Source organism: Lampetra fluviatilis, chromosome 39 (genome assembly GCF_964198595.1).
Source record: "Lampetra fluviatilis chromosome 39, kcLamFluv1.1, whole genome shotgun sequence".
NCBI lineage: Eukaryota > Metazoa > Chordata > Hyperoartia > Petromyzontiformes > Petromyzontidae > Lampetra > Lampetra fluviatilis.
This window is the reverse complement of record NC_136313.1, coordinates 8,155,385-8,182,920: the sequence shown is the minus strand read 5'-3', so window position 1 is coordinate 8,182,920 and position 27,536 is coordinate 8,155,385. Positions and strand designations below refer to the sequence as shown.

General features: G+C 48.4%; 1 protein-coding gene across 2 annotated transcripts in view; it reads left to right on the top strand.

Annotated features, from left to right (window-relative positions):
* Positions 1–7,869: 7,869 nt before the first annotated feature.
* Positions 7,870–27,536, top strand: part of UBA6 (ubiquitin like modifier activating enzyme 6) — a 42,719-nt gene continuing 23,052 nt past the window's right edge. For both annotated transcript variants that reach the window (XM_078874625.1, XM_078874623.1), the window contains exons 1-14: positions 7,870–7,919; positions 10,702–10,763; positions 12,584–12,678; positions 13,336–13,364; positions 14,139–14,227; positions 14,676–14,787; positions 16,649–16,729; positions 20,046–20,168; positions 21,577–21,700; positions 23,185–23,288; positions 24,143–24,205; positions 24,731–24,807; positions 25,252–25,318; positions 27,288–27,431. In XM_078874625.1, the coding sequence (XP_078730751.1) occupies positions 10,723–10,763; positions 12,584–12,678; positions 13,336–13,364; positions 14,139–14,227; positions 14,676–14,787; positions 16,649–16,729; positions 20,046–20,168; positions 21,577–21,700; positions 23,185–23,288; positions 24,143–24,205; positions 24,731–24,807; positions 25,252–25,318; positions 27,288–27,431 (1,149 nt within the window). In that variant the 5' untranslated portion in view covers positions 7,870–7,919; positions 10,702–10,722. The remainder of the gene's footprint in view (positions 7,920–10,701; positions 10,764–12,583; positions 12,679–13,335; positions 13,365–14,138; positions 14,228–14,675; positions 14,788–16,648; positions 16,730–20,045; positions 20,169–21,576; positions 21,701–23,184; positions 23,289–24,142; positions 24,206–24,730; positions 24,808–25,251; positions 25,319–27,287; positions 27,432–27,536) is intronic.

The following is a 27,536-nucleotide window of genomic DNA, read 5'->3' as shown; positions in this document are numbered from 1 at the left end:
ATCGCGAGGGTAAAAATCGATCGTTTTAACTTCGTTCAGCGGGTGGGAGTGGGGGGACGTTGACGCGGTGTTTGCCACACTGCACTACGAACCCGGCCACCCGAGTTTGAGTCTCAACCACGACCACGTTGCGTGATCTTTGATTTGCTCCTCGCTGGGTCTCTTCCTCCAGCGACCCACGGTGAACCAACGTGATGGAGTAGAGTCAGTCCGCGGCTCGTGACCGACGCGGGGCGAGAGAGGTCATCCTTCTCGTGAATTGACAAAAGGGCCGTTCTACGTTTTGTACTCTCTGTTCGTAATGGCTTCATCGAAGGACTTCTGCCGCTGCCCACTGTATGCCGTGAACGTCACCACAATAGGAAAACGAAGGTGAATGGATTCAATTAAATCGTCCAACTGTGGCCCCCGAATCATCGCAAACGGTTCATGGAATGGCGAGGCGAGGGCGGGGAGGGGGGGTCTGGCAGTGCGTATCTTTACAGGTGTCCGAATCCCGGTTTCTCTGCGATGATGGTGGTGGTGGTCAAAACACGCTGCTGCTGCGCGCCCCTCGTTGGGGGTGAAACTGGACAGGCCGCGGTTTTTTTCGGAAGCGTTTCCTCGTCGATGGTGGCACTTGCATTGCTCTCGACCCATGCACGTGGTTCTGCTGATGCTTCACAATGTAACCACCCGTGATGTTATTATGCATTGGCCGATGACGTGAAAGGAATCTTGCTTTCGTTGGTTCTTTGTAGTAGACAAAAGAAAAAATCCTCTTTTATTTTTTACCTAACGTTAAATCTCCTGCGTAATGAATTGTGCTGCTATTAAAAAAAAGGTGTTGATATGTGAGGTGACATGAGCATCAACAGTATTTAAATGCATCGTTAGCGTGCATACAGATGCACCGTCAGTGACATGTGTTAATTAACTTAATTTAAAATGGACAGCACATGTGAATGTAGTCGTCATTTTGGCTGAAAGTCTGGCAGATTTAGAAAAAAAGAAAATGACCAATCTGTCACCTCCGCGATAATTATTGAGACGGACTGAAAACGGGAATTTGTTCCATCTTGAAAGCACAATCTAGCGCGTGTTCTCTAGATTCAGTAGAGTATTTAACAAAAAATTGGTGCAGAAACAGTCCCAAAGCTGCTTTAGAGAGAGGCCCCGTCACCAAGTTGTCCCTTCAGCTGAGCCGGTTGTGTCGGGAAGCACCTCCAGTGGGCTTGGAGAGAGCCCAGTGGTGTCGCGTGGTTGGAATGGGGCCCTGGCGCAAACTATTAAAGGATAATGGGGCGTGGGGGGGGGGGCTCGGAGGTGGTTGTGGAATGGAAGCTGCCCCCCCCCCAATCCATCCCTGGTCAACCGCCCCCCTTTGTCGCCCAGCGCCTGGTCCCCTTTTCGCCGGTGGGGTCCCCTGGGAGGGAGGGGGGGTCTGCAGCTACTTCACTGCGAGTTCCACATTGTAACTCACGCATCCTGTCCATTTATGGAACGTGACTAAATATTCAACGTTTCTCCCTTTTTTTTTATAAAACAAAACATTAATTTGCGTGAATATGGGAAATTCTGATTCAGATATTTCCAGGGTTTCTGTGTAAAAAAAAAAACACGTACGTCACGTTGTAGGGCGCGTTTTAATTTGTATATTCTGAAAGAAGAAGAAAGTTTATTTTAATTATTTGTTGCTATAATCTGTGTAAATTGTGTACAGTTGTATTGTGTCCGTTTTAAGCCGCACCTAGATTTGCTTTTTCCTTTCGGCTTTTTTCATAGCAAATTGCTGTTACTGTACTCCTGGTTTAAGTCAATAAATAATAGAGAGAGTTTGTGTGTCTGTGTACACACGCATATATATATTATCAGTATGTGTGGTCTTTATTTTGTCACTTTGTCTATCATAAAATATTAAACCAATAAATGCAAACGCGTGATAGCTTTTTTCTCCCTATGCCGCTTATTGACTGCTACGTTGCAGTTAATAAATGTCACTTATTTATCACCATGCTGAACAAGGAGAATATACAACAGATAAGCACCTGCACCAACAACTGGCCCAAGCTATGTGGTCTGCCAACCGGGAGCGATAACTGCGTATCATACCATGTGATTAGCGCCGGCACGCAATGGGTCACTCTTGCGAAAGACGTCGTGAAATCTTTAATGTCCCCTGTGAAGCAGACGGCGCGACTTCTACGGTGAATGCCCCCGCAGTAATTGCCGGGACGGCCGCTCGATTCCAACCTCGAACCCCTGCAACAAGCGGCATCGCCGCCCCAAGCTGAGGCATTCCTGGCGAAACAATTGGGCATTATTTTAACTTTTCAACAACCTTTCGTTTTAATTGGCTGCACAGAACTCTCGTCACCACGCCACTGCCGTGCCAAATCAAACCAAGTTTCCAGGGATGATTAACCCTGGTGCATCACCGCTGTCAGAAACCGAACCGGTGGACGCATGTGTGACAGTCCGTGGGCGAGGTGTGTGTAGGCTCGTAAAGGATACTCCTGGCCACTCGACAACAACGGAGGGCAGAGTTGTAGCGCCCACAACAATGAGCAGAGCGCCGGGTGGCTCAACAGTGAATTGGCGCAGTGGGGATCACAAGTGGTGCATCTGTCAGTCATCGTAGTCAATCGACTAACGCCTCCGCATGTCCCGTGACCTTCCAGCGAGCCTTCATCACTTCACGTGGCCTCAAAGTGCACCTAACCTGGCACAACCGCTGTGGTGACATCTTAGTGGTGAATGGTAGCTCTTGTTGAGCTCTGTGTGGGTGTTTAGAGGGCATTGTGCTGTAGGTGGTAGGCAGTAGCATTGTGATGGGCATGTGGTGAGCTCTGCCACATTGACAATAACATTGCCACCACACTGTTGACTGTGACAGACTGCCTTTAACATGACAGTTTACGCAATACGTACTATGGCATTCTAACACGATGGAGATGTCAGTGCAGGGCACAAGGGGTAGAGGGAAACAGCGTGAGATGGGAGGTTGCAGTGTAATGAGATAGGACGGTTTGTCTATAGAAGAGGCGCAGATTAGAAGCACGTGGAGAGAGAAAATTCGGGCAGCTATCCCCATGCGCTACGGGCAGTCCCCGACTTGAGAATGGGCTCCGTTCCTGAGACCCGTTCGTAAGTCGGAACACAATATATTTAAATGCACATACGGTCAGTGTGCAACAAAAAGGGAAGCATTTTTAAACAAAATAAAACCAAATAGGCGATTCGCCTCGCAAGTGCGAGCTCACGTTGGCAAGTCAGATGGTTAAAAATAAATACTTTATGGAAGCTCGTTTGTAAGTGCGGATATTCGTATGTCGGGCGTTCGTAAGTGTGGGACTGTTTGTCGTGGGGCTTCTGGCTTTGAAGAGGAACTTGCTAACAGAGCTACTCAAATGCTGTCACCTGTACAGTTGAGGGCGGCACCGTCAAATATTTCGAGGAAAATCCTCACGTCTCGTGACCTCTTCTTGAGCCTTGAACACTCGGTGGGGAGCACGCTGCGGTAAAAAAAAAACTGCACAAATTTCCAAGTGAAATCTGCCAAGGGTCTGCTTCTCATTTCAAAACAGAACGATTTGCGCAAAGTGAGTTATTTCAACGATATATCGCAGGGGCGCTGTTTATATCCGAATCTCCGCGTGCCATCTCTGGCTCCGAGTTTGTAAATGTTTTTTGCGAGGCTCGTCACGGCTGGCTGCTGCGAGGACTTCTCGGTCGGTGCCTTTGATGAAAGAAAATAAGCGCAGTTTTGTGGAAACAACTCCAGAGGCTGGATCCTTTGTGATGGATCGCATCTTCACGTCACCTACACCACCCTCATGCCACCTATACACCATACTCTTAGTTTTTTTCGGTAAAGTCACGTTGGGGAAAATAAATAAATAAATATGTAATAATACATTAATGATACAAATACTTTGAAAAATAATAGAAATAAAATAATAAATCACTACGGTTATTTTGCTGTGCCTTTTTACACCTGATGAAGGAAGCTTGTATTGCCTCCGAAACGTCGTGATTCATTATTTTATTTCTATTATTATTTCTATAATATTTATGATTTATTTTTATTATTTCTTGTTATTTATTTATTTTTCCCTACGTGACTTTACCGAAAAACCTAAGAGTATGAATCCTTGCAGTCACGAAAGCTTCAAATCTAGAACCTATACACCACTGTAATGGCACGTATAATTTGAGAAATATATATTTTATTCCATGCTGCACAGAAGCATTGTCTAGATTTGAAGCTTCCGTGAATGCTAGGATTCATACTCTTTGTTTTTTTCGGTAAAGTCACGTAGGTAAAAAATAAAATAAATGAAAACAACTAAATTAAATCACGACGTTTCGGAGGCGTAACCAAAGAGTATAGAAGCATTATCATTTCGTACTATGAAGCTGAAGTCAAACGTTCCCCCTGTTGGAACGGGGAGATTGTCACGGTTGGCTGCGTACGGTGTGATCGAAGGTCAACATACAAACGAAGGTGGAGCTGCCTGTATCACTGTTGGTAGCTCTAAGCCAAAGGTGAATGTTCCATATTCATATGACAGAATCTCCAAAAGACAACCAAACGACTCGTCATCAGCAGTGAAAAATCCACTTCTGGATGAAGGGCTTCCCAAGCTGTTGCCATCTCTCACGATCCTGCAGCGGAACAATCCACCTCGCACATGATTTCATCACTCCATCTCTCGGGTGGACACGTGATTGGGCATGTTTCCTCCCTTGGCTACCGCTCCAGTGGTTGAGAATAATCATATAACTGGATTACTGCAATTACTCCAGCGCCGATTAGAAAAACCTTAAACAAAAACAAAGGTATCCTATTAACGAAGGGATGTGTTCGCACATCATTCATGGCTTTTCCCATTAATTGAATGTGAAATATGAGGGATGTGTTTCGGACAGTCGATCCAACTCTACTCCCAACCTAAAAATATACACAATCTTAATGAGCATACATATGATTGCATAACAATTCAATGAAAACTAAAAAAAATTACCTTTTCAGGGAACTCACGAAAAGATCTGCTGCTGCTGCATGTTGGAATGACTGGAGCGTGACCCTACCGTGGACACCGTGACACTACCATGGACACCGTGACGCCACTGCGGACACCGTGACCCTACCGCGGACACCGTGACCCCACCGCGGACACCGTGACCCCACCGCGGACACCGTGACCCCACCGCGGACACCGTGACCCCACCGCGGACACCGTGACCCTATTGCGGACACCGTGACCCCACCGCGGACACCGTGACCCTACCGCGGACACCGTGACCCCACCGCGGACACCGTGACCCCACCGCGGACACCGTGACCCTACCGCGGACACCGTGACCCCACCGCGGACACCGTGACCCCACCGTGGACACCGTGACCCCACCGCGGACACCGTGACCCCACCGCGGACACCGTGACCCTACCGCGGACACCGTGACCCCACCGCGGACACCGTGACCCCACCGCGGACACCGTGACCCTACCGCAGACACCGTGACCCTACCGTGGGAGGATGACGACGCTTCGGCCACCCAGGTGTCTTTGATCTCACGGTGCGTGGCAAGAGTGAAATTTCGTTCAAATTCGGAAAATTCGATTTTGTTAATTGACGAAAACAGTCCATAATTTGTTGATTGCGTGAACGCAAATTTCAATCCCATAACCTGCAGCCCATACCTCTCACTCTCCCCTCCTTATATTCCTCTCGGCGCGGCTTGGCTCCGCGCTAGCTGCGCCTCTGTTCTCGAACCTTCTAGAGCAGCGGTCCCCAACCTTTTTGGTACCAGGGACCGGTTTCGTAGAAGACCATTTTTTCACGGACCGGGGGGGGGGGGTCATCATTGGGTCTTTCCCCCTTTTCAAAGAAGCTCTCCAGCGACGTTTGTTTTTTTTACTCATTGTGGCTACTAGGGGTTAGCAGCTTGTGGGCTCACCAACACGGTGACGGAGACAAGTGCGCAGTGCGGGAAAGAATCGTGGACGGAAGTGGTCGATAAAACAATGGGAGCGGGCCACGCGCGGACTCACCGCTCTCACCTCCTGCTGTTCGGCCCGGTTCCTAACAGGCCACGGACCGGTACCGGTCCGCGGCCCGGGGGTTGGGGACCCCTGCTCTAGAGGGTTCCGGGGGCTTCCACACGAGGTCTACCGTGACCCTTGCCCCAGTTCGTTCGCCCTGCCGGCACACCCACATTACATGCTCAGCGGCGTGTGCGCTAAGTGCCCACCTGCAGTTGCTGCTGCTATCCAACAGTCAGTTCTATGTCACTACAAGTATGCTGATTCTAGAAGGTTATGTCACTTCAGGTGGTACCGACAAGGGAGATAGCCGGCATGGGCTCATAGACTAACATCAGCTTCGCCACAATTCCACGTATTGTCAGATATTATCGGCAAAAGGTTGAAACAGCAAATGCAGTTACTCACGAGGATGCCTTCGATTTTAATTGATTGGCAGTTCTGTGTAAAAATAATATTGGACATGGTTTCCGAAACAGCACATCATCATCCCCCTGTGACGACAAAAAATAGGTACCCTCTGAGACTCCGCACCTTGATGTGCTGTGCTAAGACCGTACTGAGCCTTGCCAGATAAACATGGAATCACCACCGCATACTTAAAACGATCGCCACAAAGTGTAGCCCGAGAGAATTCGGCGACATGTGCTGAATCTCGTCTAATCTCAGCAGCCGAGCAGGGTTGAGACTATGGCTTAGATGGGCTACCATCATGCATAACAGGCGCTATAGGCTGCTGCGGGGATACCTGGTGGGCAGTGAGCGTCTAACGTCCACCCTTGGTGGCGAATTTGTACGCTATGAAGAAGGGTCGTTGCCCAAAACGTCGCCTATCGTATTTGTTTCATTTTAAAGTTACAGTGTTATTCAAGAATGTTGACTTTTTGCTGTTGTGAAGCAAGGCAAATTACCCTCCACAAATTCTCATCCAGCGGTGGTGGTTAAGCATCTTTATTTGTTAAAGACTCAAAAGTCAACGGTGCTTCTATGTAAACACATTACCCTCAGATATAGACACGTGGAATTCCCACGGCACGCGTATAACTAAATAATGCACTCGGCCCTGCCGCCGTAACGTGGAATTTCCACATCCACAAAACGAATCAAGGATCACATTGGAAATCTATTGTTAAGCCAGGTTTGTACGTTGAACTTCTTTCGCGCCGTACGTAGCCTTCTATGGTAAATTACTGAGGCGTGTGACGCCTCAGTAATGTTTGAAAATCTTTTTTTTCTTTTCATTTTAATTTATTTCATATTTTTTACCTACGTGACTTAGCCGAAAAAAACAAAGAGTAATTTACTAGGTTTGTTTTCTCTTTCATTTGTACCTGATGATTGCTTGTGTCGCAATCGAAACGTCGTGTGCTATTATTACAAACTTAATTTGGAGCTTTCGTGACTGCAGGAATTATTCTTTGGTTCTTTCGGTAAAGTCACGTTTAAAGATAAAATCATATTATTACATTTATTTTTCTTTCTACAGTGGCTTTACCGAAAGAACTAAACAGTTAAGGAAATAAAATCGACTGATTTCGTGCGGCCTGCGTGCACGAGTTGGGGGCAGACGCACCTCTGCCCACACACTCACTCGTATGTATGCACTGTACTGAACTTCTTTTGCACCGTACGTAGGCGACCGCGCTAACCGCTCTGGGCTGAACCCCGCTTCCGTCAGCAGTAGTGGCGAGCGAGGCAGTTGCAGCGCTGCGCCTTTAAACAGCGGACGCACACCGGAAGCTGCTGCCTCGACTGCATTAAACGAAACGCGTTTTTTGTTGTTTTTTATGACCGCGCGCTCCAGCTGTGACGGAGCGTGACCCCTCGCAGCCGCCGTCCGCACTCAACCAGGAAGCGAGACGCGGCCTTGGGAGTGGAGTGGCGTGTTTCGGTCCGTGTTTGTCTCTCTTGTTTATTGTTGTTGTTGTTGTCGTCGTTGTTGTTGTTGCTGCCGTTGTCGTCGTGAGTGCAGTTGCAGCTGTCGCCGCGGTCGTAGAGAGACTCGGGGGGGTGGGGGGGGGTCGTGGAGATTCGCACAAGTCCGACAAATTCATCGAGAGTCGAGGGATCCGTGGAGATTCGGAGTATCGGCGGGGCTCGGCGTCACCCACAGAGAGACTGGCGATTCGTAGAGACCCCAATCCACTTGCGTTATTGATCTAGACACGAACACTTATCGAGGTTATCAGGCCCAAGGAGATCCGTGTGACTTGTCGTGATTGACAGATTGGCGAGCGGTATCTGAATGGGTCCCCTCTTCACTAACTCGTAGTGACCAGTGTGGTCAATTAGGCCTTCGTACAGCAGTGGATTTACAAGAGGCGGTGTATTACAATACCCCGGGTGAATCACGGAGATGATATATTGTATGCAGAGAGTTTCTCGGAGGCTCGCGGATGTTACTACAGACTCGTGGTGACAATGAGACACATAGAGAATGAGACTTATCGATTCCTAGATATTCGATTTGTCAATCGGAGAGAGCCATAGACATCAATCAATACTCGGATGCACAAAGAGCTGTCTGATGTATAGTGATTTAATTAATTAAGAAACGTCTGATATATATAGAGGGTTAACACGTAGGCTTTCGCGACCAATAGTATTCATGTGGATTCACGCTTCAACACACCGGTGGGCTAAAGTAGTGAACTATTTGTCTTTTGTCAACGTGACACTTTTTTTGCTGATTGGCCGTGTCGGGTGGTGGAGGGTTACGACACATTTATAAATAACGCGATCTAAACCAAAAACGTTGATTATGAATTTATAAAGGTTGCATCTACATAGACTTCAGATATCTATCGAGCCGTATAATCGCTCTACATGGCCACAATTCTACAGCAGAACTTTAACGCCGCCTTTACCGCGTGAATAAGTGTTTCGGAAATAGCCACGGAATAAATCACGGTCACTTTCAAACCTTGATTCTTGAGCCAGAGCAAGGCACGCCCGAGATTATTGTGTTCAGTGTTAATGCACGAGTCTCATAGAGCCAGAGACTAAAGCACCACTGAGGTTTCAGGGTTTATGCCTAATTATTATAAAGAGCCACATTCCTAGGTGTATTTGTTCATGCCTAGTTCAACCAGATGATATGCATCTTCTATTTAATTCGGTTTTGTATACTGTACTCTTAGGTTTTTTCGGTAAAGTCACGTAGGTAAAAATAATAAAATCATAATATATGAAAATAACTAAATAAATAAATAAAAATTACCTACGTGACTTTACCGAAACAACCTAAGAGTATGAATCCTTGCAGTCACGAAAGCTTCAAATCTAGAATTTGTATACTGTATTTGTTTTTATATACGGTATTTGTAACAACAAAGATGCTTGAACATAAACCAGAGGTGAGCGTGGTTGCATATAGTGCCCGTTACCATTGTACTCACTCCCGAGTACAAGACTCGCCGTGCAGTTTGTACCTGCAGGGCACAGACCCCTGTGTCTCTGCACAGGTGTGCACTCTGGCGTACAGTAGGAAGTGCCAAGGCCGTGACCTCTGCGGCGTGATTTATCCTTGCACGAAAACGAAATCCTTCACTGAAGAGGAAGTAACGCTCATTCTTTACAGATTAGTCACCGTCATCATGAGGTTAACCACGTTGGCATCCTGCACTGTCTGGTAAGGGTGCGTGACTCGGACGAGGAGGAAAAATCGTGCATACGCATGGATGCCGTCTCGGGGCCGTGGTCGTCTTTGTAAACAGAGCCGCTTAGCTGAAATGAAGTCCCGCGTGTTTCCCCTCCGAGGTAGTTAACGAGAGCGATAATGATGGCTCGCTTACGAGGTGCACGACGAGGTGATGACGTTGCACGGAGCACGGTGTCGTGAGGTGGCGTCACGCGCGGTGATGCCATCGGGAGAGGGAGTGGTGACGCTTGGCCCTGGGTCACCGGTGCGGACGCGGAGTTGAAGCGTTTTGGCGCTGGCTTATTCTCCAAGTTGTGGACAAGGCTTTGTCCCACTTTATACTCAAGTGTCATTCGTATTCGATCTCAGTCGTCACAGGAGTTATCGTGCTCTCCCCCGCCCCGTTACAGACTGGCAACTGGACGGAGCTGATGCATTACTGCTTTCAACCCGAGTTGGAAAGGGGAAACATAATGGTGCATTGCCGTTAATAGCAAATGCACGGGGCCTTGGTAGTGTGAATGAAAGCTGTGTTGACGGTCCTCATTAAGGGAGAACTGGAGAGACTGTTGCAGCAACGGGGTGATGCAATTCGATCCCCGCTCCTCCATTGCCGAACCTCAGAATTCCGCAGCTCCGACGGGGGCAGCGGTTTCTTGCTGCTGGGCAGTGTCCACGTTGTGAGCAGTTCCTCTCCTTAACCTCCTTCCCTTCCTCTCTTAAAGCTCACATCCTATCTCTTGCCCATTCTCTTCCTGTTCCCTCGCCCCTCCACTCCTTTCCGTCCCTCCCCTACCCTTTCATGATCCCTAAGCACTCTATCACTGTGATTTCTCACGCCTTGTACACTCATGCCGACTTCATCATTCCATTCTGTCATCGTTTTGTAAGCCATGCCGACCACCTTGAGTAAAGGTGCTCTGCAAATATAAATTAGATTATATCAACAGACGACAGGTCCACCGTGCGACTGAATACCTTTCATTTTGATTTATTGGCGTTTGCTGTTTTGGTGCCGTGTCTCCCCGTGTAGGTGCGATCAAGAGGACCAGTGATGGATGCCACCAACATGGATATCGATGATTCTTTGTACAGGTGAGCTCAACACGTAGCAAATCGTTGAGCGCGCAAACCTTGCTTTGTTATGACTCGTATGGGTACTTTACACTTGTCATGTTATAAAACCTGTGTGTACGAATGAGAAAAATATTAGTGTAAAATTACAACCTGATTAAAAATCATAGAAATGGAGGTGATTTTCATCCTGTCACTCGGAGGAAAGGAAGATCTTTATTTTTGCTGACTGGGCCTTTGGTGACATAGCATCAACCACTTGCACAGCTGGTTTCAAATGTCTACTATGGACCACATACATGCTGTCAATCAGATTGTAGAACAGAAACTAATACCATAATGCCTGGAATTTGCAAACCATACAAATGCATGTTATTCAGTGGTAATATATTCATTCATTCAAGTTCTCACAAACTAAGGCTTTAATAAAAAAAAAATAGATCGATTGAAAATATTAAAATAACTATGAAGATGTAAAAGCTACACCAAGTTTGCGTTACGCGATGTGCAATCACTGCCTGGGAGCATGGTCGCTGCGGATGTCAAGTGTTGAGATTGGCTTTTACTGGTAGGAACCTCCTGGTTACACCAGCCCAAAGGGGATTATTGTGTCCGTCCGTCGTGCAGGGAGGGGCTGGGTGGGGAGGGGAGGGTGGGGTGGGTGGGGAGGGAGGGGCTGGATGGGGAGGGGCTGGGTGGGGCTGGGTGGGGAGGGGCTGGTCACCCCGTGGTGCCCTTATAAAACTCAACGTTTAACCTACTCACGCCGGCTTGTGCCCGCCCTCACAGTCGGGCATATTTGCGGAATACACCACGCCGCCGTTGACCCTGGCCATTGACCGAGCAACCCAACGTTCCTACCAGCTCCCTCCGCAGGAATGTGTTCTGCCGGAGCAACGTTGGTTGTGGCACCGCAGCACCGTGAAGGATGGCATTGGTATGGCGAGGCCCAGCATTTATCAGTGGATAGACCATGGCTGATGATGTTCGGAAGGTTTTCAAGTTGAAATCATTATAGTAGGTTGACTCAGCCCATCATCTCTCTTCGGTCTATAAAGTTAGTACCACGTTGTGGGAAATGAACTCACACCTGCCATATGAATGTGGAATTTCCATCACTGGCTCAGGGCTGTAATTGGGAGATGAGCACCACCGCACTGCTCATTCGAGCAGGAAATCACTTTGATTCTTTTTGAAGTGACTATTAAAGACACCTCTTATTTGTAAGTTCACAGAAGCAGCAACTTTACAAAATATCAGTGTAAGGTGATTCGGGGGACAAAATAACCGCAGCTTAAGTCCTAAACTTTCACAGGGCAATCACAACACTTGGAGAAAGCGCTTTCCTTTAGTGTCCATATGCTCTTGAGTGCTCAAACAAACAACATCGCTTGTTAACACCGTCTGCAAGGTGCAGGGTGGGGTGTCCCATTCACCGCTGAATCTCAGAACGCGCGAGCAGTTTAGCGTTAATTTTATTTAGAGAGGCGTTGCATCGTTTTTAAAGACATTTTTCTCACCACAGAGAAACGTAGCGACACGACCGCACTCTATCATAGCTGCTGCCAAACTGCCACACGCTCTCCTGCATGGCCTTGTGGGAGCCTCGGTACTGAAAAAGTCATTTTTTTTTACTTCTGGTTCCGTTCAAATGACGTACGTGTACAATGACGTATGTGTACGTCATCAGAATGGGAAAGGGTTAAAAACACAAGACACCACTGGGGTACTCCCCCCCCCCCCCCCCCCCCCCCGTAGCTGTACACTGGGCCGGTCACGTTCATGACTCCGTGTGTGATTCTAGTGATGTGATGGTGTGATGTGATTGTGTGCAATCGCAGCCGGCAGCGCTATGTGCTGGACGACGATGCGATGCGGCAGATGGCACGCTCCAGCGTCTTCCTGAGTGGGCTGGGCGGGCTCGGCGTGGAGATCGGTGGGTGTCCCCCGCCATCACGACGCACGTTCGTGCCGCACGAGTTTTCCGTTTCTCTCGGGACGTAACAACGGCGCCGTCAGTCCGCGGCATTCGGCGTCCCGCTAAATGATTCGTGTCAGCCTAGCGTCTTCGCTAAATTGACGAACGGAAGACGCATCCTGAGAAAACACATTCAACACCTCTTGTCAATATGCACGCAGGCTGTGTGTCTGGATTGCCCCTGACACAGGCTCCGTCATTACCGAGACATTAACTTACTGATAGGCCTTCCGTTGTGGCGCTCCGGTGACATCTCTGCAACTTGGCTCTCGTACGTTTTAATGCATCAGTGCAGTGACATCACTAGAATGCTGTAATTGAGTGCCAGCACATGACTGGAGTGGCTTTTTTCATGAACAAATATTCATATCAGACAGCCTGGAACCGTACAGCGTAGGCACGAGGCTACGAGAAAAAGCTCTTTGGGTGTTTTGGTTGTTTCTTCCTCGACATGTCTACAACCAAGAACCAGTTGTGCACTTCTTGTTATTGTGTTTGCACCAATGTTTTGACCAGAAAACCGACCAATGGCCGTGGTAGTGACCTTCAAAATGTTAGACGTAATCATAACAAATATGCAATTTGCTAATTGACTGTCATTTTGTTTTCTTGCAGCCAAGAATATTGTGTTGGCCGGTGTAAAGGTAATCGCATAAATTACTCTGTCATACGACACAATACAAATGTTGCTTTACACATCGTCCGAATGCGACCGCATCAACGGAGAGTGTACAGAAAAGGTGGGCAGAATGAATTCGTAAAGAGAGGCAAGTCAGTTATGGGTTGAGGAAAGAAAGTCTTGCGCCGGGACTCGAAAAGGGGTAGGGGGTCGCCGTGATAAACGTCTGGGGCCTTCTTGTTGTTGTTGACGTACGGCCGCTGATGTCGATGCAGAGCAACAACTACAATTTCACTTTCACGTGGTCCAGCCAGATAACCGCATCAGGAGCAGTATCATCATCGCTGTGTTGTCTCCTTCGTATTTGTGGATCGGGGATTTGTGTAGTTATACGTTGTACGGTCTGTTCTGGATAACCGCAGTCGCACACTACCAAAGAGTTTTTTAAATTTTTAATTTGTGCATTGGGTATCCGCATCTCCTGCCACGATTTGTGCAGTGGATGCAGTTTAGGGTGGACCACGAGCTTCGTGGAAGATTAAAACCGGGGATCTTCTCTGTTGGGTCTTTCACAAGCAGTGTTTGTTTGCGAGTTCTTTTGAACTCCATTCAGCTTTCCAAACTTCGTCAGGGTTGAATTTGCATGTCTGGGGTAAGGGAGTGCCAGCCGATGGGGGCAGCAGAGGAGAACCATTGATCTTTCCCACTGAGCGAAGGTTGGCGTAAGTGTGTAACTGCATGCTGCTGCAATTGGTTTTATTGCTGCACTAACGACCTCTTTTTCACGCTGTCCGGCCAGTTGCTGAATGTGCACGACACGAAATCGGCCACCATCGCGGACCTCGGAACACAGTTCTTTCTCAGAGAAGATGACGTTGGGCGGAACAGGTGACGTTTTAAGGGATCAGTTGCCTGCTTATTGGCTGTGCCTGGGAAATGCGTTCATCGGTCTGTATGCCTCAAAACCACAAAACCCTTTAACCACCACAAAAAACCCATACCGCACGGCTGACCAACATCAACGTCTTGATTTAGATCGTTCTTATGCAATATTGACTAAATACATTTGAAAAGTTTTACGTGTCGTTAGGTAGCATATATTGCAATTGTGTTAAGAAGCGTGCCATGTGGGTGTTTGTCCAGTCGAATCCCTGAACTCCATGGAAGGACCCCTTAACAGTCTGGCTTGGCCAGTTGTTGATGACTATATTCTTTAATTCGTGGGGCATTTGTGTTTGATGTGAGCTGAGCCGTCGTGCAGACTCCTCGTAACCACCTACACAGCAAGGCTTTGGCCACGTTTTGTTGTTGATTTGTGATGATGTGTGTCGGACAGGGCCGTGGCATCTCTTGAGCGCTTGAAGGAGCTGAATCCGTACGTGAGGGTGCGCTCGTCAACCGAACCTCTGAACCACGACACCGACCTTGCCTTCCTGAGAGAGTACCAGGTAACAGCAGCGGCGTTGGCAAACGGCTCAGAAAAACGCGTTTCCTAAGAAGAAAAAAAGTAAACCGATGGAGAAAAACCACGCTAGCGCATGGATCCTGTAACGCTTTCCAACGCGAGTCTGTCCTCAAAGGGTATTTAATTGGCGATAATCACATCGCGTATCAAGCCGCACAACGAGAAGACGTCCCGTGGCACGTGATGTGTGACGTGGTTGGGAGGGAAGGGGCACATATCCTGGCCAGGCAGGACCAATCCTTCGAGCGCTGGATCTCCTCGGAATGTTTTGGGCAGCCCTTTAAATACATTTTGTCGGTTATCCATAGAGTAAGTTCTGACTAGCAAGATGACTTAATGCCAAAGTTTAGTTGCTATTAGATCATCTTGGTACGGGTCTATCATGCTCCCTTTTATAGGCAAGAGGGATGGACAGAGTTCATGCATATTCCACTTTAGTTGGAAAGAATGTAAATAATCTTTGAAATGGTTTTTGCTGTTAAGTATTATCGCGGGTTCAAAGTCGTCGTTCGTAAGCTTCAGCATGGAATTTCCTACATTTTATTCTCATGAGAAATTGACGTGTCATATCATTTTTATGATATATTTTTCCAGCATTCCACAGCTGAGAAGCAGCCCGACCATAAGTGTTTTTGCGAGTTGGAGGTTCATACAAGCAGACTTGGCAGAGTGCAGGCTGGAGAGTGCACATTCAAGTCTCTTGGCGGTGGTTACATAACACCGAATGGCTCACCGGGTAAATCCGAATAAATTAGACTGAACCGTTATGTTTCGCAGATGCGGGATAGTTAATGTTTTGAAGCCCTAATTTATAATGTTTTAGACCCATGGGTCGAATGAGTGTGGGCGTGGCGTGACTTGGCACTGGTTCACGGCTCTCGGTAAAACGCAAGCGATACGTGTGCTCGTGTTTTGCTGATCAGCGTTTTAAAATATTACACTTTTTATTTTACCGGGTAAGGGCCCATTGAGCTTTCTAGCATTCTAGCAATTGTTCAGAAGCAACCTGGCCGCAAAAAACTCTCAACGCACGTTGGTTCTAAATGTGGAGGGTTAAACTCGAGGACCTGGAGAAAAATTCACGCGACCACGGGGAGAACACGCAAACTGCAAATATACAGGTGTCAGGGTCGGGATTGAACCCACGACCTCCTGCGTACCTGGCGAGGTAGTTAATATCTCGCCACCGTGGCGTGGCATGCTCCCTTCGGGTTGCCGTGATGTCGTTTTTGACGATAGAAAAATTATATCATTTTTCACGGTGCGATCATGATAGCGATACCAATTTGCTGTAACTTTCTAATTTCACGTCACATATTTCTCTTCTTTTTGTGCGGTTATGTACATCCAGTGTGAGCAGAGGTCACTTAATTATTCTTCAACTGCGGTTCACTTAACACACTAAGTCTGTCACAGGTCTTATAATCATTGCAACTTTACTTTACAATCTATTACGCTTCATATCGCACATGCAGCCAGTTACGCAATAAATAAATGATCTACTGCAATAGCGTAGGCTTTTTGTTGTGATGCAGGAAACGAGCATGTTTCACGGGTAATATACCTATTCATTTACAATGGTAATTATTGCGTGTTTATGTTCACAATTATTTTGGTCCAAAATAAGATCTTTAAAACGCTGTAAAATAAGCAAAGATGTCACGAAACCGAGCAAAATTGACGGTACAATGATCTTGACGCGTGATAAGTTGTCAGTTATTAGCACATAAGCCACGCTCGTGGCCTTGTGGGTAATTAACGCAGCAGCCGTCGCGTTCGCCGTTTTCCCGTGTCGCGTGATGCCTCCCACCACCACCACCCCCTCCTCTCCCTCCTCTCCTCAGTGCGTGGTCGTGACGGATTGCCCCCTCGCGCTGCAGTGCAAGCTGGACTCGTTTTGTCACTCCCAGGGGCCTCCCATTAAGGTACGAGGTGCCTGCACGCAATCGCCCGTCGCCGATAGAGCGCGCGGTCGATAGGTTTTTCCTGGATTCCATCCCGTTACGTCCGTGCGGTCACGTTGCCTTTTTGACAGAGCGAGCGATGCATCGTTGTATTACTTTTTGGGCAACAACAACAACAAGTAATATTTTAAAAAAACTCGTTTAAAAACACGCTTTTATGAAATGTACTCGTAATGGCAGAACTCCACGACTCCAGGAAGTGGCCCCCGAAGCTTGCCATAATGTAAGAGACCGTGGCCAATTACAGCCAACGTTAGTTGAGCATGGACAATTAGAGCCAAGCCGAAACATAACATTTCATTAAAAAGAATGTTTAAAAATATATATTTTATGATAGAATATAGTATTGTCATCAGTATGACATATGCATACCAAGTTTTCAGTCGATACCACATTGGGAAGTGGGTTAAAATTGAGTTACAAGATTTGAGGATACAACAACAACGACAACAGCAACAGACAGAGGGAGTTAATAAAAAGCGTGTAGAAAACAATCTCCATTTACGAGCACAAGTTACCTTTTCGGGGCGCCACGGTGGCGAGATGTTAACTACCTCGCCTGGTATACAGGAGGTCGTGGGTTCGATCCCGACTCTGATGCGTGCTGCTGTATATTTGGAGTCTGTGTGTCTCTCTCTCTCATCATCACGGTGGCTATGAGATGTTAACTACCTCGCCTGGTATACAGGAGGTCGTGGGTTCGATCCCGACTCTGATGCGTGCTGCTGTATATTTGGAGTCTGTGTGTCTCTCTCTCTCATCATCACAGTGGCGAGATGTTAACTACCTCGCCTGGTATACAGGAGGTCGTGGGTTCGATCCCGACTCTGATGCGTGCTGCTGTATATTTGGAGTCTGTGTGTCTCTCTCTCTCATCGTCACGGTGGCTATGAGATGTTAACTACCTCGCCTGGTATACAGGAGGTCGTGGGTTCGATCCCGACTCTGATGCGTGCTGCTGTATATTTGGAGTCTGTGTGTCTCTCTCTCTCATCATCACGGTGGCTATGAGATGTTAACTACCTCGCCTGGTATACAGGAGGTCGTGGGTTCGATCCCGACTCTGATGCGTGCTGCTGTATATTTGGAGTCTGTGTGTCTCTCTCTCTCATCATCACAGTGGCGAGATGTTAACTACCTCGCCTGGTATACAGGAGGTCGTGGGTTCGATCCCGACTCTGATGCGTGCTGCTGTATATTTGGAGTCTGTGTGTCTCTCTCTCTCATCGTCACGGTGGCTATGAGATGTTAACTACCTCGCCTGGTATACAGGAGGTCGTGGGTTCGATCCCGACTCTGATGCGTGCTGCTGTATATTTGGAGTCTGTGTGTCTCTCTCTCTCATCATCACGGTGGCTATGAGATATTAACTACCTCGCCTGGTATACAGGAGGTCGTGGGTTCGATCCCGACTCTGATGCGTGCTGTTGTATATTTGGAGTCTGTGTGTCTCTCTCTCATCATCACGGTGGCTATGAGATGTTAACTACCTCGCCTGGTATACAGGAGGTCGTGGGTTCGATCCCGACTCTGATGCGTGCTGCTGTATATTTGGAGTCTGTGTGTCTCTCTCTCATCATCACGGTGGCTATGAGATGTTAACTACCTCGCCTGGTATACAGGAGGTCGTGGGTTCGATCCCGACTCTGATGCGTGCTGCTGTATATTTGGAGTCTGTGTGTCTCTCTCTCTCATCATCACGGTGGCTATGAGATGTTAACTACCTCGCCTGGTATACAGGAGGTCGTGGGTTCGATCCCGACTCTGATGCGTGCTGCTGTATATTTGGAGTCTGTGTGTCTCTCTCTCTCATCATCACGGTGGCTATGAGATGTTAACTACCTCGCCTGGTATACAGGAGGTCGTGGGTTCGATCCCGACTCTGATGCGTGCTGCTGTATATTTGGAGTCTGTGTGTCTCTCTCTCTCTCATCATCACGGTGGCTATGAGATGTTAACTACCTCGCCTGGTATACAGGAGGTCGTGGGTTCGATCCCGACTCTGATGCGTGCTGCTGTATATTTGGAGTCTGTGTGTCTCTCTCTCTCATCATCACGGTGGCTATGAGATGTTAACTACCTCGCCTGGTATACAGGATGTCGTCGATTCGATCCCGACTCCTGGCACCTACTTATTTGGAGTTTGCAAGTTCTCTCCGTGGTCGCGTGGATTTTTCTCTGGCTGCTATATTTTTACACATGACGATAAGCCGCTTCATTACACTATATTTTGTGGCCAGGCCACTTCTGAAAAAGAGCTGTGGGCCTTACCTGGTAAAATAAAGCACAGTTTGCTTTAGTTTGATAACTCACATGGTGAGCCAAAATTATTTGACAAAACGGCACATTACAACTCATCCTCATATGTCCTTCATGGTTTGATGCATTGTCACGATTCAGGGTTGTGATTGAAGGCAAGAATCGTTGAGGCTGTTTTGGGCCCTTGTGCTGCCTGTTGAGACGATCGTGGCTGCCAGTTGTACACGAGCCTGAACGCTTCCAATAGACCAATCATATAAAATGTATAAGAATCAGAAATAATCTTAATTTGAACCAGGTCTGTTTTGGTTTGTATCTCAAGATGTCCTGCATTCAGGGCATGATACAAATAAAAAAATATTAACGTTGATGAACATATTTCCGCACCTGGCACACTACATCCAGTATACCGCTCGCTGTCTGTCACTTGCCTGCTCCAGTCTCGTTCGGGAGAGACCCAGAAAATATTAGGTGAAAAAAATAACAACTATTAAATGAACGATTTTACATAGCTATATATACACACACATGTATTGTAAAAGTGAGAGTCAACTCTAATTTATGAATTGTGTCAGATGCTTGCTTGCTGGTACCAACAATGCTTGAAGAAGATTGTGGAAGGTCATCATCCCATTCTAGATTTGAAGCTTTCGTGACTGCAAGGATTCATACTCTTAGGTTTTTTCGGTAAAGTCACGTAGGTAAAAATAATAATAAAATAAAAAAAATGAAAATAACTAAATTAAATCACAATTTAATTTAGTAATTTTTTTTTTACCTACGTGACTTTACCGAAAAAACCTAAGAGTAGGCATTATCCCATCCCGGAGCACGTAAATAGGAATGCCGTAATGACGTGTCCGTCTGAGACGGCAACGGCGAGCGTGCTGCGTCGTCGCCCAGACTAAGCGACGCTCCGAACCAGTATCAGGGAGAAAGTTTGGAGAGAACGCCCGGAAGGCCGAGCGTGTTTCTTTGCGATTTTTTTGTTGTTGTTGTTGTTTGCGGCCGGCCGTAGTTTATCAGCACGGACGTGCGGGGCGTATTCTGCCGCATCTTCTGCGACTTTGGAGAGCGTTTTGAGGTTTTGGACCCGACTGGGGAGGCGCCCAAGGAATTCTTCATCCAGAGCATCTCGCAGGTCAGTCACCGCCCCGTGGTGTCACACCGACACGGCCGCCCAGAGGGACGGGGATAGTGGGGAGGGGTGTTTCAAAGGGGGAAAATAACCCCACACAAAAGAGGGGCCTCAGACCAGGGCTGATATTTTGGTTGCTAATCAATAAGGGGGCCCCACGTGCCATTTGGCCTCGGGCCTTCCAGAACTCCTGCTCACTGATATGTGTCACAGGTGGCTGAAGACGCCGATTGATGCCTCGTACGCTTTTTTTGTGAGCACGTAACAATTCATTGTAATGAAGAACTGTGAACTTTCGCAGAGATTACAGATATTCTTGAGACGCTGTAAGGGAGGTGAGACTTACGAGTTTTGGGCGTGTGTTGAGAAGAGACAAATAAGATGCATACTCGCACAGAAACCTAGAGATTCACATCGAGATCCGTGGACTCACAGAGAGACATATGAGTCCCTATAGAGACTCATGGACTCGCACAGAGATGCCACCGCAATGAGTAGAGGCAGAGCGAGGGTGAGGTGGGATGATGCGGGGGAACGAGATACGGGGGACAGTGGATGTGACGAGAGAAGAGGCACTGAGTAGAAATTCGTGGAGGGAGGAAATACCCATCGGGCAATGACAGTCCCTGCGTCGCGCGCTTTCAGATGACGCTTCTGCACTTTTTAATCTGGATTGAAAACTCGTTATTTAGAACTGCTTTTTGTGTTTAGTCTGTTTTTCTTCCCCTCGCACCTGCGATTTGCACGGTAGGCTACGTATGGTGCGATAGAATTTCAACATGCATACATACAAATCCGAATAGCTGCCCCCATGCAATCAAGGGACTTAAGGCTTCAAAGAAGAAGATAATGGTGTATTTTGTGTTGTTTGGTAACCTCGCTACGTATGCTTTTAAATACACTTCGAAGTGGAAAATTGAGTGTAGTTGTCGTTTATTTTTTAAAGTTCTATTTGTAATGTTCCTTCTGTAAACTTTTAAATTATATCCTTCAACTGTGATTGCATTGCATCAATATTACGGTTTCTCAAAGGCGAGCTGTGCAGGGCAGTATTTGTCATCTCAAACGATGAACGCACACAGCAACACGAGGTTGTGTGGCGGCACTTGTCTGCGCGAGTGGGCGGAGCGCTATTTTGTGGCGGTGTGGGTGAAATAAACGGCGACGGATGGAGACGGATGAAGGGGGCTCTTGGGGTTTGTCATGGGGGGGGGGGCAGTGGGTGCGTGGGCGACGGTGCTGGTCAGGATTTGATAAATTGCCTAGGACTGTGAAGATTACTGGGAGAGCGAGTAAGGCGTTACCGGGTTGGGATAACATCAAACCACAACTCATTACCTACGCTTCGACCATTGCCGCCTCCCTGATTGTGGGCGGGTGTGGTGCGTCTGTCCCGCTTGCTGTGCTGCAGTCCAATCCGGGCGTGGTGGTGACGATGGACAACCGTGCCCACGGCCTCGAGACCGGCGACAGATTGACATTTAAGGAGGTTCACGGGATGACCTCTCTCAACGGCTGCACGCACACGGTCACAGGTACGGTGACATCAGCAGCCCTTCTCTCGCGCGGTCGTGTGATGCTGCACGCACCCAGTTCTCTACAACATCATGTGACCCCCCTGTCCTTTTGGTGTGCGGGTTAATGTAGCGTGGTGAAGAATGGCCCTCATCTAGCAGTACTCCCAATGCTGCCAAAACGTTACCATCATGCAAGGGGACCTCAATCGATGATCGGAGGTGTACAGACCTTTGTTCCTGGCTCAAGGCCTCTCCTCGCCACGTCAGTTACAGGGATTGCTTGACGATGCTTAAAACCGCTGGTCAGTGCGGTTTGGTGAAGGGAAACCGGTTTCAGATATCACTCACCACTGATATGAGCCATCGCTGGGATTTGAATTCAGGTGGCCTGACATCTTACGGGACGCTAACCGCCACGCCGTCGATTTACAACTCTATTAAAATCGCACGGATACATACGCCTGTTGTCGAGTGATGACAACTTCCCACATCAGTGTTGTTCGTTGTTAAATTAAAGTGATCGTAACGGCAGAGGTGGCTACTTCTGAGTGGACACTAAAAGCCGGCACTGCTGAGATCCTAGAGTTTAATGCAGACAGCCCGCACCCATGATGAAACTGGGTTCTCAAGTGAAGCAAGTTCATGTCAGTCCGGTCAACAATGACTACACATTTAGATTTAAAGCTTTCGTGACTGCAGGGATTCATATTCTTGGTTCTTTCGGTAAAGTCACGTAGAAGGGAAAATATTAAATAATATTTTTATTTTATTGCTTTATTATTTAAATTTTTCCCTTCTACGTGACTTTACCGAAAGAACCAAGAAAATGACCACATGTTAAATTCGTTTTTTGAGTTTTTCTTTTGTACTTAATTATACAAATTGGAATGAAACTTTTCACACTGAGTGCCGTGCCAGGGACATTTTGCAGGGCTTTGAAAGTCATTATTACGTGGCCTCACCCAAACGTCTACTGTGAATCACAACGTTGGCTGCGCAAACCTACGACGTGTGAAGTTAAGAGAGAGAATTTAGTTTCAATGTGAATGTCGTAGCGACACACAAACACACACACATGTGTGCTCGCCTCTGTGGTGTGGTGGTGGTCATTGTGGGAAATGTTAGTGTCGCGGTTAGAGCGCTGCGCTACAAACCCAGCCACACCCAGATTCGAGTCTCGCTCACGGTCAACACCAGTGACGACTATCTGAACCGGTTCTGGGCTTCCCCTAGGTCGACTCAGCCTCAAATGAGTACCTGGTACGGTGTGTAAACATCGCCTCTCAGGAGACGGGCGGGCGGGCGTTGTGCTGGCCACCCACCCCCTCGTGTGTGCCGTGCCGGCCTTCATAGGTGCTATTCGCAAACAGCACTTGCCTCAACAGTCTGTTGAGGCTACACGGGGGATCTTTGTTCTGTGATGGTTGCTGTACGAGACCGCGAGGCCCAAGGAGAGGTTGGCGACACGTGACACCCGCTGACTTGCGCGCTCTGCGTTGCAGTGCTCTCCCCGTACATGTTCAGCATCGGCGACACGTCCAGCCTGCCCGCGTACCTGCACGGCGGCATGGCCAAGCAGGTCAAGGTGCCCAAGATGGTGCACTTTGTAAGTTCCCGTCTGTGTGCGAGTGTAATTGTGTGTGTACGTGTGGTGGTGGTGATGGTGGGGAGCGGTAGTGTAGAGGTTAGCGCGCTGCGCTACGAACCCGGCGACCCGAGTTCGATTCACTCTCACGGCCAACACTACTGACGATTATCTGATCCCATTCTGGGCCTCCCCTAGGTCGACTCGGCGTCAAATGAGTACCTGGTGCGGTGTGTAAACATCGCCACTGGGGAGACAAAGGCGGCCAAGCGTGGCGCTGGCCACCCACCCCCTCGTGTGCCGTGCCGGCCTTCATAGGTGCTCGCGAACAGCACTTTCCCCAACGGTCTGTTAAGGCTACATGGAGGATCTTTGTCTTTGTGTGTAGGCGGGTGTGTGTGTACATGAAGTTAAGTGGGAACCATAGACGTGGAAACCTTTAAATACAGTACAACCATGGATTTTCCTGTACTACCATTTTCTACCCACAGCAAAGCCCCGTATCCTATAACACCTGTTATGCACGGTGGTCACCCAAGCACTATCCAGGATGATTTGGTTATGTAGCCACATATAAAACACACTGCGTACTGCCTCTTGTTAAGTTGTAGTGATGGATATTACGTTTTGAAGATTATTTAAGGCCACGACTTTGAAGATTGCAAAACGACGATGTAGCCCCGGCTGCGTGTTTACACCCAGTACGTTTGAAAAAGCCACTTCGTGTTTTCTTTTCAACGATCGTCTTGAGAATGTTACCAATTAAGTGGTGACGTGTGGCTTTTAAACCTCGATCACATGAGCGTGATGAATAAAAGCCAGTGGTGCGTGTGTCCTGCGCGTGCATTGCTTGTGTGTGTGATCGCCCATTGCAGGAATCGCTGGAAAAGCAGCTTGCGAAACCCACATGTCTCGTGGTGGACTACAGCAAGCCAGAGGTGAGGCTCACTTCTCGAGACAGCGACCCAGGCAAAGTCCGTTCATCGCCCGAGTCTCTTGAATGTGGACTGTAAAGCAATTAGGTTGTTAATCTACGATCGAACTTTGGGTCAACTTTTGTTGCAATCGATTGTCGATTCCAGTAAGCCATGTAATCACTCATTGAGTGCAATTTAACGTTGGTAACAATTAAATCCGTTGGCACGCGCGAACATTCAAACCACACGGCGGCGTTCCTGTGCGATGGGGTGAGCGGCGCGTGTCGTAAGGACACCTGGCGAAGGCCTCATGGGTCACGGCGTGGTACCTTCCAACAGACGCAAAGACACACAGAGGGCTCGAAGTTATGCATTTTATACGTGGAGAACTGATAAATGTTTACATTTTCCTCGGCACGAGTTTATTGATAACGCAAGCAAACACCATTTGTTTAACGACAACCCAAACAAAAACTCACGAATATCTCCACTGTGTCCTGTGTGTACCGACTTGAGACATCGACTACTTGCACCCTGTCCCTACAGGCCCCTCTGCAGATCCACTTGGCGCTGTTGGCCTTGGAACACTTTGAGGAGCAGCATAAGAGATTGCCGACAGCCGGGTATGGGATTCCACTCGCTGTCTTCGCAAAGCAGCATGTGGGCTGCGTTAGACGCTATTAGACGTACGCCCACGGTACTGCAAAGTGACAATGACCACGCGTGTTGCATCACGCTGCGTGTGACCCACGCGCGTGGTTTAAAGGTCGGGGCTGTGCTTCACGTACACGCGCTTGTGTCCACACTCGTAGCTAATCGCACGAGAGCACGCTGGCAAAACAAGACCAGTGCACTCTCGCGAACTTGTACTGAATAAGACTCGTGCACCCGCTCGAACATGCAGACGCACGATCGCACATGCACGCATACTCACTCATGTATTTAAGAGCAAGTGTCTTACGTTATTGTTTTCAGTCATCCCGCAAGTCGTTATAAAGTGACGCGACTCTGTGGGGGATTGCTTAGTTTTTTAAGAGTGTACGTGTGTGTGGCTGGGTGGCTCACAGGTGCGCTGATGATGTGAAGACACTGTGCAGCTTGGCAGAAGCGGAGAGTGAACGTCTCTGTGACAAGGTAAGGGGCATCGGCTTCACTCGAACCCGGAAGGTCGCCCCGGGTGACGCAACGAGCGGTTCATTGCAGCGGTTTACAGAGCACGCAGCCTCTCCTCCTTCTGAAGTTAAATAATGTCATTTATTCGCGCATGTAAGTTGCACTAAGCCTCAAGACCTTTTCAGTGGGATGTCTTAGACACAATTTACAAAGTGTTTTGGAGACGGTGACGCATTGTAACGGTGCATGTTCAGCGTTGTGTGAAAAGTGTTCACCAATGGCAGAGCCACGTTATGGCAAGAACGTATTGTGTGAACATGCATTAAGCGAGGGTTTGCCGTACATTTATATATTCTTTTACTCTAATTTGTAATTGGAGTACCAGGAGAAAACCAAAGGCGTGAATTGACTGGCCTCCAAACCGCTGTGCTGCCATCTCCTGGCCACCTCATATCCCAGCAGCTGTATCACACGGGTGTACCCACCATACCCGTCCCCTCACTATTCAAGGGCTGCATCGAGTCTGGAGGAGTGTTCAGCTGAGAACCGTCAAACGGAATCTTGGGGCGTCTCTATCTAAATGTGTGCAAAATATGCTTGGGAGTCCCACGCACATTTCCGTACCGGACGCCGTGCCTGCCATGGCTTTAGAGATTTGGACGAGGGGGCTTGTGTTAGCACCAAATGCCTCCTACGTGCACCCCGCGCTGGGAAACAGCCTCGCGGAGTTAGATTGTCAAAGAGGGGGGATTGGCGCTAGGACACCGCACCGGAACGCTCTGGGCGGTCCCCGTTATCGATGGCGCCGGCCTCGCTGCGATAAGGACTCATTCATTGGGGGGACGCCCTATCCTGGACCCCCCCACCTTTCCCGTTAGTCTGGAACACAGCGTCCTTGAAAGATAAATTGTCGGGCAGTGGCTCGGGGAACTGAGCGGCGGCCACGAGTGTAGAAACTTCCTTTCAGGGTCAGCTTAGCACGCAGTCGGCTTTCGCGACCAATATCATCCATAATAGAGCTTTTTTTTTGGGTTAGATCGCGTAAATATAAAAGTTTCGTTAAACCCGCCACCACCCGACACGGCCAGTAAGTAAGGTTTGTAAACAAAAAGTGCCAATCAGTAACTAGTACAGCACACCGCTTGTGCGTTGGAGAGTTAAACCCACCACAACATTTACAATTCGAGTACTGTGACGTTTCGCCGGTGATTACAACAGCCAGCATCATCAGGCGGCAGCCAGAGTTGTTCAGGATGTGGTCCCGGATGCCGGAGTGGGTGCCGTGTTGCGCTTGCATCACCGGTTGCTGCCCACTGGGATGCCGTCACTCAAATCTGCGTCTGAATAATCCACTTTCTCAAAATACCACTCGGCGCATTTGGCCTTTAGCTGTTTCTGTTCCAATGTCCTATATGTCTGAGATGCATTTAATTGTCTCACCCCCCCCTTGTAAATATCAAAGCATTTAAATTCCATCTGCTTTTTTTCAGCGTTATCATCTCAGCCGCTGTTAACGCGATGGCTACAACATTCTCACCTGTCCAGGGTGATCTATTCGTAGATGCCCTGCTCATTTCTAATACCCCTTCTTGCTTTCCTCTCAACAGAAGAAAACATTTTCGTTTAAACGATGGCTCCATATGTCACAGGGGAACAGATTTATGGAGGAACGAGCGTTGATTTACTAAGTGGATGGCGGCTGCTGGGAGACACGTCGAGGCTTTTTAATCAACCGGCATTTTTCTTTCATCTATAATTTCTCCCGATTGTAGTGTTTTAGCGGGGCTATATCAATGAATCTCGCTGCATTCAAAAGTTGCCACGCGGCGTGGTTGCAAGCGGCCGCATCTTATGACTGCTTTTTGGCCAGCTCGGTTTGTGGTGCCACTATTATCTGGAGCGGTTATCTGAGCGGTTATCGGGAACGGTTATCCTGAGCGGTTATCCGGAGCCCCCCTGTGTTGGCGGTGGTGCTGCTGCGGTTGTGCAGGTGAGCGTGGAGCGGCGGGTCGTGGAGTGTGCGGCGCTGGTGGCGGGAGGGCAGCTGGCTGCGCTCACCGCGGCGCTGGGCGGCGTCGTGGGACAGGAGGTTCTCAAGGCGCTCACCGGGAAGTTCGGCCCCATCCAGCAGTGGGTAGGTGTCCACTCGCCACACCGGCGGTGTCCACTCACCACACCGGCGGTGTCCACTCACCAGCGGTGTCCACTCACCACACCAGCGGTGTCCACTCACCAGCAG